This window comes from Asparagus officinalis, chromosome 10 (assembly GCF_001876935.1).
Source record: "Asparagus officinalis chromosome 10, Aspof.V1, whole genome shotgun sequence".
Classification (NCBI taxonomy): Eukaryota; Viridiplantae; Streptophyta; class Magnoliopsida; order Asparagales; family Asparagaceae; genus Asparagus; species Asparagus officinalis.
Window position 1 is genome coordinate 6,508,769 of NC_033803.1, and position 10,704 is coordinate 6,519,472.

The following is a 10,704-nucleotide window of genomic DNA, read 5'->3' on the forward strand; positions in this document are numbered from 1 at the left end:
TGGACATTAGGGTTGGGAGAATCCTGAAGGCCTGGAGGCACCCCGAGGCTGACTCTCTCTACGTCGAGGAGGTCGACGTCGGCGAGGAGGAGCCGAGGACCATTTGCAGTGGGCTTGTTAAGTACATTCCCCTCGATCACCTCCAGGTTCATAAAGTTTGAGCTTTTACTTGTTGATTTCTTGATTCTTTGGTTAAAGTTTAGATTTTGTTGGTTCTGAATCTGACCCACCGGTTAGGTGCATTTTGTGAAACAATTAATGGATAAAGATCTAATGTTGTTATACTTATTCATAAAAGATAATAATGTGTGGGAAGGAGAATTTTCATTTTTCGCTATTGATTGGTGTCGGACTAGTCAGGGTTTTTTTTTTTTGTGAGGGTTTTTTTTTTTTGGTGGGTGGGGGGGGGCGGNCTCCAAAAGTTATTGGGAGTTTAGTGCGATTTTGAAAGTTATTGGGGATTTACTGCAAAACTCTAAAAGTTCTTTGGGACTCGGTGTAATTTACCCTATTATGAAAAATCATTCTTGAGAAATGGGCTAAATCTTCAAGTTACATGGACTAAAATTCAAATGAGGTGCAAATATTCTTAAATTATTTTGGGGGGGCAAATTGTAAAATTTATAGGGTTTAGAATGCAAGTTTTATAATCTTAGGGGTGCAACTGCCCCCCTAAGATGACATGTGGATCCGCCCATGGTGCTGGGAAACAAATTTAATTAAGGTGAAAATACTGCGATGGATGAGTACACTACTGCACTTGTTGGAAGTTGCAATTAGTTACAACAGAGGACAAGATCAATGAATATTTTTTTTAGGATCATGGTGTGATAGTTGAAGGAATAAAAAGAAAGCTTAAATTCAGTCAATAAACGAGGGGATTTCTAGCTAATTGTCTGAGGATGCATCCTTCAGAGAACTGAGTATAGGAAAAATAATTGTGTAGAGTGCTGCACGCTAAAAATGTAATAATGAAAGTTTTATATTTATAATGATAGCTGTATGATTTACAGGTTCTTGGGGTTGGGGTTGGGGGCGCATTCTCTTTTTATCAACTAGAGTATGGCTACGATATACTGCGAGGATTAAACTACGACGAGCCGATCCTGGTGCATGCTGGCTTGAGCCTGATGTCTAATCTTCCTAGTTTAAGTTTTTAACTAGTATCAATTATCAAAGGCCAATGTCTACTGAAGGAGAGAAATTGTTTAATTTCCAAACTAAAAATGGCTTTGATAGTATATTAATTAGTAAGGAGTGAATCTCATGATATGATCTGGGCTTCCTCACAATAAACTATAAGTTCCTGGTCTTTTGCTAACCAAATCAAGTCAAGAATCAAAAGGAAAATTTGTAAATTTTAGTAACTTGCATTTAGGTATATCCGTATAAGGTCCTGTCTCTTTCACTTGGAGCAAATTTTGTCTCTAGGATCAAGTTATGTTGCACATTCAACTTTTACTTGGTGGTGTTTTATTTTTCTTCTCTTTTCTATCTTTCGATTACACAAAACTTTGGGCCATATTGAATAGTTGCATGTGTACTTACATAGTGTACGCTGGTGCACATGCTGCTCTGCCTGATTTTTGTGGGATCTGAATGAGGATGAAATAGATCCTAGAGACAAAGGAACTTGATGGACCGTTGAGCTGATAACATATTCAGGATATGTATTAACTTTTACATATAAAAATCACTCTACTTGCTAAGAAAGAATCCTGAGAGCCTATTAATTTGTGTCCTTCTAGCTGCTGGTATATAGTAGTTTTTACATATAAAAGTCACTCTTCTTGCTAAGAAAGAATTCTGAGAGCCTGTTAATTTGTCTCCTTGTAGCTGCTTGTAAGTATTAACATATTCACACAACAGTCCTCTACAGCTCTACCTTTGCTTGAATAAATTAATTGAAGAAGCAATAGTCACACTCATGACAAAACTAAGAGATTCCAAGATAGTCACTCTTTTTCGTACAGCAAAAATTAGGATCATAGAGTCCAACTTCAGAATTTCCATTACATATCTATTATCTGCTGAAGCTAGTGGAAGAAATTGCATTAAAATGAAACCAACTTTTACATTATAATGCCGTGTGCTTCTTCTCCCTGTGCTAGATTACCTTTTGTTGGCTCCATCCATGCTCAAAAAGGAAGAAGTATCGTCAACAGGAGACCGGTATTTCACAACTTTTTTTTCCCTAACCAACGAGACCGGACTAATGTAGTTCAACAAATTTAAATATTGTATCCTGTGCAATATCCACTTAATTTCACAGCCTCGTTGGTAACCATTTGAGTTGTATGATCAAAAAGTTTGTCATCGTGTCGTGTGTGTAAACATTACAATTGATAATGAGAATGTGATTAAAAAAAAATCTAGCAGATGTTGGTGCTAACACACATTTCATGCAGGATATTCAAGTAGTAGTCTTGGCTAATCTCAAACCAAGAAACATGGTCGGTATCAAATCAAATGGAATGCTAATGGCTGCTTCCGATGCATCTCATGAGACCGTCGAACTTCTTAAACCTCCTGAAGGCTCAACCCCTGGTGAAAGAATATGGTTTGGCTCAGAGGAGGAGAAAGATCAACAAGGAGATGCTGCCGCACCTAATCGGGTCACTACCACTAACTTATTGTTTATCCTTCTATAATATATGAACAGGTTAATTGCACATAGACCACGTAGTGTCATTGTTTGCCCTGGTTGAAATTTTGGTAGATATTGCCCCTGGATGAAATTAGTAAGTCTATCAGAGGGCAGGGTTAAAAGAATTTCACAAGGGGGTCTATCTGCCAGTGGGAAGTGACAAGGGTAGTAAGTTCGAAACAACAATCCTACATAGGGTCTATGTGCGGTTAACTCATCACAGATTCTCGGTATTTAGATGGTTATCCTCTTAAGAACATCATGATTTGTGGCAGCAACCTATTGATTTTTGGTCGAATGTTTGTATCAGGTACAGAAGAAGAAGATATGGGAAACTGTCCAGCCTCACCTGAAGACCACTGATTCATGTGTGGCTGTTCTTGGGGAACGTCCTATGCGGACTTCGGCAGGAGTGGTGATGAGCCCAACCCTGACGAATGCAAATATCTCTTGATTAGAGGGCTGGTTCACTTATTTTTGCTTATTTTTTGTGCAGTTTTGCTTAGCCAAGCCCCTAAACTTTTATGGAGAACATTTTGTTATATTTTGTTTCATGATTTTTTTCCAATGTGTTTGAAATACTTCCTAATCTCTTCTTGGTAGCAACATCCCTCTCTAACCTAACGTCTAGGAGATTCAAAAATGAAAATTCCAGTAGCTTGAGATGCAAACCGATTCATCAATTTCTCAAGAGACATTTATATGAAATCCATGGAAACAGCATCCTCATGAGCAATGGCTAATATTGCAGAATATAATACCTCAAATGCACCTAATCTTCCAGACGAAAGACTCACCAGCATATCAAGTTATTATTGCACACATCAAAGTCCCAAAAGAACGGGAAAATAAGTACAACACTTATGTGCGAAATCTATACAATAATATTGATCACGGTTCACATAGGCATACACTGCAAACTAGTAAGAGTTTTCAGCAGGCTGGGAATGATATGCCGTCCTCCGCCGTAGCTGCGACTCCTGTGTTGGCTGCTGCAAGAAAATCTTTGTAGGGTCATTTGGATCCACGTAACTACACATCAAGAAAAGAAAAGAAAAGAAAAGGTTAAACATCAAGCAAAAACAACCGACTCTATTATGCATAAACATGATGACAGATCTAGAGTTAAAAGCTACTATCCATCAAGTGGATAGAGGATTTTGTCCACCCAACTTCTAAACCTACCAATATTTGATTCAATGGCTTAAAGTAGTGACAACTCATCCAATAAAATTTTGATCTATCAAGTCAAAAAGTCGATAGTTTTCTATCAACTTATAGATCTATGCCTTTGTACTTACGCATGTCTCATCATTTCATCCACTGGAGTTTGAGCAGCTTGCAATGGGTCAACACGAGCTGCAGCATCAGCAGCAGCTTGCTGTTGATTATGGCGCCTCACAGATTCAATCAAGTTAAAAAACAGGGGCACAAAAGTCCCACATCCACCTTCCTTGAACAAGATCTTGAAGGAATGAGTCGAGTACAGAGCCCTGTTTTGGTCATCAGGGACTACCTGTGAGATATTTATAACATTGAGGTCGTATAACGGGAAATTGCAGTACAAATAGAAATGTGTGGTTGTTTCATAAGAGTTATTTGTACTTACAGGCTCCACTTGTCCAGACATGTTGTTGCAGTGGAAAATTGGCTGATTAAACTTCTCCCCATGCACAAACAGCTGAAAACAGGATCTAGAGTTATATTTTTGTTCTAACAAGAAAGGTCAAGCTCATATCCATATTTTGTCAAAAATAAATATCCACTGTCGAAAATCATACTGGGTATATATCCAAATCCCATTTAATGAATATGCAAGAACACACACAAGCTCTATATAACTGTCTATTAATTTATATAGGACAAAACAACAAGAATCTTTTCATTGGCATATACACAGGTTGAGGATTTTGAAGACTAGAATCATCTTTCATCTTTCTTTTTAACTTATAGACATTTTAATTAATATCCGCTTATCAACTTATCATGCAGATACACACCAAGTCCAAGTTTGTTTATATCACATATAAAATTCCACTGTCTAGAAAATATTATCATATCCATACACATACAATAATAAAACACATACAAATAGAATAATATCCAATCCGGTTGTTATAGACCTATCATTACAAATAACAGCCTAATCGCCATCAGCATATATGCTACATTACTGGAATTGACAGAGGTTAGTCTACTAGGAGGTTGAGCTATGGTTGCACTCTGGAGGTCTTATTTAGAGCGTAAATTCTAACTTAACCTGGATATCTTATACACTTAGCTGTCATGTAGGTTAAATCTAATTAACTTGAAAACTTTTGTGCATCTAATGGACTTATCATACGGCATTTTCAAAGGTTAATACGACTATACCAGTCAGCAATATGAAGTATTGTCAGTTCTAAGAGCAGCAATGAAGAAGACTAGTTCGAGCTTCAGAGTTTATGAGAGACGCCTAAAAGAAAGAATAAGATAAAAGTAGCCAGTAAAAATTCAAAGGAGATACTGCCTCAATTTTTCGCGCGGATACACTACTAAACAATGAGCAAAACGTATACAATGATAAAACCTATTAGCTTTACTGAAGTATGCAACCCGATATAACTTGCTTCAAGTATACAATCATATTTCTGTCAAAGTTATGATTTTATTCGTTGAACCTCAAGTGCAGAATCATTGAAACGTGCAGATGTGTAGTCCCACTAATCATACAGTTTTCATGAGAAGGTATTTACTAATAAACATAAAATATAGCTTGACATCTATGTCCACTCATGTGCATTACCCATGTTCACATTAGTGCATAGTCCAACAAAAAACATAAGATGTCCATTTGCGGCAGCAGTGCCTTTATAGAAGAACTCAAGTAACACAATATGTTCAGGAATCCATACCAGAGGCATATCAAAGGCCACAAAGTCTCCTACAGGTTTGTTCGCAACAAAAACCATCCGTATATTTGAGAGATAAAGCGTTCCCTTTGTTTTGATACGACCACCATGAGCTCTGATGAAAATAACAACAATAAAGGAACAAAATAATGAGCACTCTATTAGTTATATGCATGTAATGACTAACTGTTAACAAATAAAAGATACATAAATCATAAGTTAACTGCTTCTTATACTAGTTCCTCAGTTAATGAGGGGGTAAAATTCACAAACCCCCCCGAACTTTAAGGCATTCAGCACAAAACCATAGCTTTGAAAATTATACAACAACACCCATGTTTGCTATATCCACCCCTTGAGCTAATATTTCTAGCCCATAAAGTTTCGAGGGTTTCGTGCAAAACACCCCAATTTCAGGTAGGTTTTGCGAACCCTTGATGAGAGTAAGATGCATGTTGACAGCCCAATAATGATGCATAGGCTGATTTTACTTAAGAAAATCATTACGAAACAACCCATTAGTTTATAGATCCTTGAGTCAAGAAAGGGTGGGCTTACCTAATGAAAGAATTTAACTTCTCAGTCCCAAAACATTTAAAAGAGGGGAAAAGGATGATCATAATATTATTGTTATTATTTAAAAAAAAAATTTGGTCTTTTTTGGTGATTACAAGAGGGCTTCGAAGATGTCAAGAGAATGAATTCTCCATCTTAATATCAATTTATCATACAATTCTCGTAATCACCATCTAAGATATCCTTTGAAGACGACATGCGATCAAATTCCCCACTCCAATGTCAATTTGTAATGCAATTACGGCAAAATTAAAGGGGAAAAGAGAAAATTGAGGGGGGCGGGGGAATAAAAGATAAAAGAAACTCACTGAGGGATCTTGTCGACCTCGAACTCGACGCCGTCCCTCGAAAGAACGAACATCTCGCCGACGAAGGGAACGGGGAGGCCGTTCGCATACAGCTGAGGATTCACCGCCATCGTCAGAGATCGATGGTAACGAAGATTGGATTTTTAAAAGATCAAGCAGAATTCTTGGGGGATTTGTGGCGGATTTTTAGAGCGGTGACGAGAATATATTGGGAATTTGAGGAGACGAGAGTGTTCCAGATTTGGCTTCGGGCTTGTTTGGATTGAGGAGAATGAGGGTGAAGGGAAGTTAGGGAACCATTCACTTCTATTTATCTTGTTTGGGAACACTAGGAGGTGAAGTTAATTCATCCTAGTTTCATGTGATTCACCCCCTAATAGTATAAAATTTGTTACCCCTAAATTGGGGTGTAACCAATGGGAAGGGAACTCTCTTCCCTTCCATTCCCTTCACTTCTCTCAGTTTCCCTTAACTTCCCTTCACCTCCTACAAATCCAAACAGGCCCTTCGAGAATCCGAGCGGATTTGTTGAGATTGGCCCGGGCCGATTTGGGTTGGGCTGAGAAAGAAGCGGGGGTTTAAGATATTAGTCCATTGGCGATTGGGTGCAAGTGGGTCGGAGGCAGTTTGGACACAGGGAGCAATCCAATATTTTCTTTTATTTAACTACAAGAGATTATAGATATACATTAATAACTTATATAATATAAATTTTAAAAATAAAAAATAGGCTTTTATAAAATAAATCGCAAACAGATCTCAACATGTAAATATTATTCATTATCAATGCATCAGCGTTTTCGGTCACAAGAAGTAACAAAAATACCTCTGGATTCTAATAATAAACTTGCATAGATGTTCTTTACGCGGGGACACCAAACAAATATTAAGTGGGGGCAAATTTAAATTTTTGAGGCAACTTATAATAAGTTCACAAGTTGTGTAAGGCCACATGCTCCCACTTGTTCGAATATGATACTACTTATATCCATATCTGTTTATCGGTTGCCTTTATACAAACGAACACATATGTGTTTCAATAATGCAAAATTATATGGATATTCATCAAAATGAACTATAGGTATAAATGTACAAAGTGAAGACATGTGTGGATATACATGCTAATTCTAAGTAGACATGAGAAAACCAAATGAGATTGTGAAAAATATAGTTCATATGGTACAAGAGATCGCTTCATCAATATGTTTATTATATCTTAAGAAAAAACTTTGTGTGGTTTAGCCACTCATTGAAGATAGGCCAAAGTTGGCCTTAGAACTAGTTATGAAGAGAACCAATTTAGTTGTGGGCCAGCTCCCCTCGGTTTATAACTAAATCAATTTAAACCCCAAAAATGACCTAACAAAATCGAGCAATTTCTAGCACAGTTTTTGCCAATAAAAGAACTCTATAAAACTGGATCAAGTTCAAACATGACTCCATTTTAGAGAGTTACCAAGCTAGCAAACCTCCAAAACTAGGCCACGATTGAAGCTGACACAGTTTTGAGTGCTTTTTTTGTTTGCCAAAATTTTGAGCGAATGTTAGCCCAGTTTTTGTAAGCCAAAAAAGTACATAAATTGGTTTTAATTTGGACCATGCCTCCCCTGATCCAAACAAAAACAAAGTTAGAATAAAACCAGGTCAAGACTGATCCTGGCCTAGTTTTTAACATTTTGCTAAAGACACCCTAAAAATATCCATCGACCATCAAAATTAACCTCGAATTTAATAATCTAAGGATCAAAAAAGTTGCAACCGCACAATCAACATATTGTTTGTTGGAAAAATTGTAAAGAAGAGAATAAAGAAAATGTGACTTTGATTCCTTTGATCTCGGTTACAACTTGATTACAAAAGAGAGGAAAACGAATTTGGTTTTCCCCTTTGTTTAAAACTGGGTTCTTCACGGTGGCGATGGAGTGCCTCCCTCGAATGCTCGCGTCGAGTTTGCTCTCCGTTGACGATCCGCACGTCTTGATTCACTGGAACGATGTCTTCTCCTCACGATTTGACGTTGTGGAGAACTTGCGTGGCAAGTTTGAGAACTCAGAACGAGTTTTGAAGAACTCTGTAAAAGAGTTGATTTGAACCGAAGATCGGTTAATAAGCCAAGGCTAGAGGAAAGCTCTGGTGGTCGATCTTAGCTGAGGAAATCCCACCGAACCGAAGCCAGAAGAGCCCCTGAACTGAATTGATCTTCAGTTATTTATAGAGGATTAAGGGGGTGAAACCGCCCCTTAAATCTCTCCTAAGTGGGATGTAACCGCCCCCAAATCGTGGGCAACGGTTTTAGAACCGTTCAACTCATGTTGAATGAGTCAAACGACCACGTTGGCGTTCAGGACCCTAACCTCACGTCTTAGGATTGAGACGCGAGGTTGGGTGTTGGCTGAACATTGATGAACGCGAGGGTCGCTCGCGTTTCGCCTGTTTGTAACGCGGGGTTCGACCTTGGCGTTTTGATGTTGAAACGCGAGGTTCGACCCTGGCGTTTTGATGTTGAAACGCGGGGTTCGACCCTGGCGTTTTGATGTTGAAACGCGAGGTTCGACCCTGGCGTTTTGATGTTGAAACGCGGGATTCGACCCTGGCGTTTTGATGTTGTAACACGAGGAGGACCTCCGCGTCTTGCCTTGCAGAGATTATCACCAAGTAATCTCTTTTTGTCATAGCGTTGCAAAGATCATTGTCTTGTAATCTTCGTCTTGGCTCCTTGAGAATATGAGAGTCGTCAGATTGTAACTCCCGATGTTGATTGTGAAGGCTGTTGAAGTAGAGCTCTCATCGGTTGTCGTGAAGGTCGTCAGATTGTAACCTTCAGCGATCTACGTGAAAGTCTTCAAATTGTAGCCTTCTGGAAGTCGTCAGATTGTAACTTCCATCATCGGTGGTTGATGGGGGATAAGCTATCTATTGTGATTTTTAGACAGCCTACAGAACCCCCTCCAAAGTTTTCGAAAGTTCGCGGTTGACTGGGACGAATTTTCGGAATACTTTGGATCTCAACTCTGATCCTAGAGCTGTTGATTCCTTGTTGTAAAGGAGTCGTTCTCTGCACTTGCTTTGAAGGCATCTTGGTTGAAGGGATTTGCCACGTAGGACCTTTATGAAGGTATGCGTCATAATCCTGCTTCTGGAATGCGGGGGTGGACCCCTGCGTTTTGAATTTGAGACGCGAGGTTGACTTCGGCGTTTTGAATTTGAAACGCGGGTGTGACCTCGGCGTCATGATTTTTGTAACGCGGGTCTGACCTCAGCATTTTTAATTTGGAACCCGGGTGTGACCTCGGCGTCATGATTTTTGTAACGCGGGGCTGAACTCGGCGTTTTGAATTGAGACATGGAAGTGGCTTCCGTGCATTTTTGACTAAGTCTTTGAGACTTGTCTTCAGCTTATTCGTTTCAAGTCTCGACGCACGTCCATTAAGCTGTTGGACCTTCAAACATACATAGGATTTTTGGCAAACCCTCAGCCATCAACGGATTTGATAAGCCTTTACCGACTACCGTTTGAATCGGGCTAGCATGTGGATTGTCTAAGTCCGTTCCACTCGAGATAAATTCCCCCAGGCATGAATCCTGGTGTCTTTTTCACGGCGAAAGATTAACCGGCAACGCGTGTTAGGCGTAGACTTATCTCTAATTAGGGATCGAGATAACGTCCCTCATGCGTGTAAGACATGGATTCTGGCGTTATTAATAACAACCTGCTACGATATTGAATACGTAGGCTTTGCTATTATTACGGGAATAGGCTACCCGGCAGCATGTGTTAGATGCAGACTTATCTCATATTAGGGATCGAGATAAATTCCCCCAGTCATGAATTCTGGTGTTTTTTTTTTTTCACGGCGAAAGATTAACCGGCAACGCGTGTTAGGCGTAGACTTATCTCTAATTAGGGATCGAGATAAAGTCCCCCATGCGTGAAGGCATGGATTTTTGGTGTCGTTTCTTCCTGTGTGGCTTGAAACACCGAAAGAAAGTTGGAAGTGCCAGAGGTATGGTATTAACTTGGCATGAATTTTCACCTAAAGTGAAATTCAAAAATTTTCTTTATTATCACTAGGATAATTCTAGAAAATCTTTAATCCGTTGGGGATTTCATAATGAAAACTTGCTATTCTAGTTGAAAAAGGATTAACAAGTTCATTAGGGGGTTTGACTGTTAGAGGTGTGATGTTAACCTAACAGTATTTTATGGACCTATCGCTCAATTGAAGAGAGTCGATAAGTTAATTTTGTCGTCAGAGGTGTGATGTTAACTTGACAGGAATTT

The 10,704-nt window shown here is 39.0% G+C and overlaps 2 protein-coding genes across 2 annotated transcripts; one reads left to right on the forward strand and one right to left on the reverse strand.

The window, feature by feature from the left end:
- LOC109826398 (aminoacyl tRNA synthase complex-interacting multifunctional protein 1) lies at window positions 3-3,235 on the forward strand (the record flags this gene model as incomplete). The annotated part of the gene is made up of 3 exons (XM_020393431.1): window positions 3-146; window positions 2,409-2,615; window positions 2,958-3,235. Coding segments are annotated over 3 exons (495 nt in total), but the record flags the coding sequence as incomplete, so codon positions are not given.
- LOC109825334 (UPF0664 stress-induced protein C29B12.11c) lies at window positions 3,354-6,704 on the reverse strand. The gene is made up of 5 exons (XM_020392179.1): window positions 6,423-6,704; window positions 5,542-5,653; window positions 4,257-4,328; window positions 3,949-4,163; window positions 3,354-3,679 (listed from the first exon to the last, which is right to left on the reverse strand). The coding sequence occupies exons 1-5, from the start codon at window positions 6,530-6,532 to the stop codon at window positions 3,568-3,570; spliced, it is 621 nt and encodes a 206-aa protein (XP_020247768.1). The 5' UTR covers window positions 6,533-6,704; the 3' UTR covers window positions 3,354-3,567.

What these genes read in the sequence shown, in the direction of transcription:
- LOC109825334 (XM_020392179.1), bottom strand. Translation starts at nt 6,532, where the DNA reads ATGGCGGTGAATCCTCAGCTGTATGCGAACGGCCTCCCCGTTCCCTTC. An exon ending in TGGCCTTTGATATGCCTCTG is followed by an intron (nt 4,329 to 5,541) that starts GTATGGATTCCT and finishes TCCTGTTTTCAG; the next exon opens with CTGTTTGTGCATGGGGAGAA. An exon ending in TGTCTGGACAAGTGGAGCCT is followed by an intron (nt 4,164 to 4,256) that starts GTAAGTACAAAT and finishes AATATCTCACAG; the next exon opens with GTAGTCCCTGATGACCAAAA.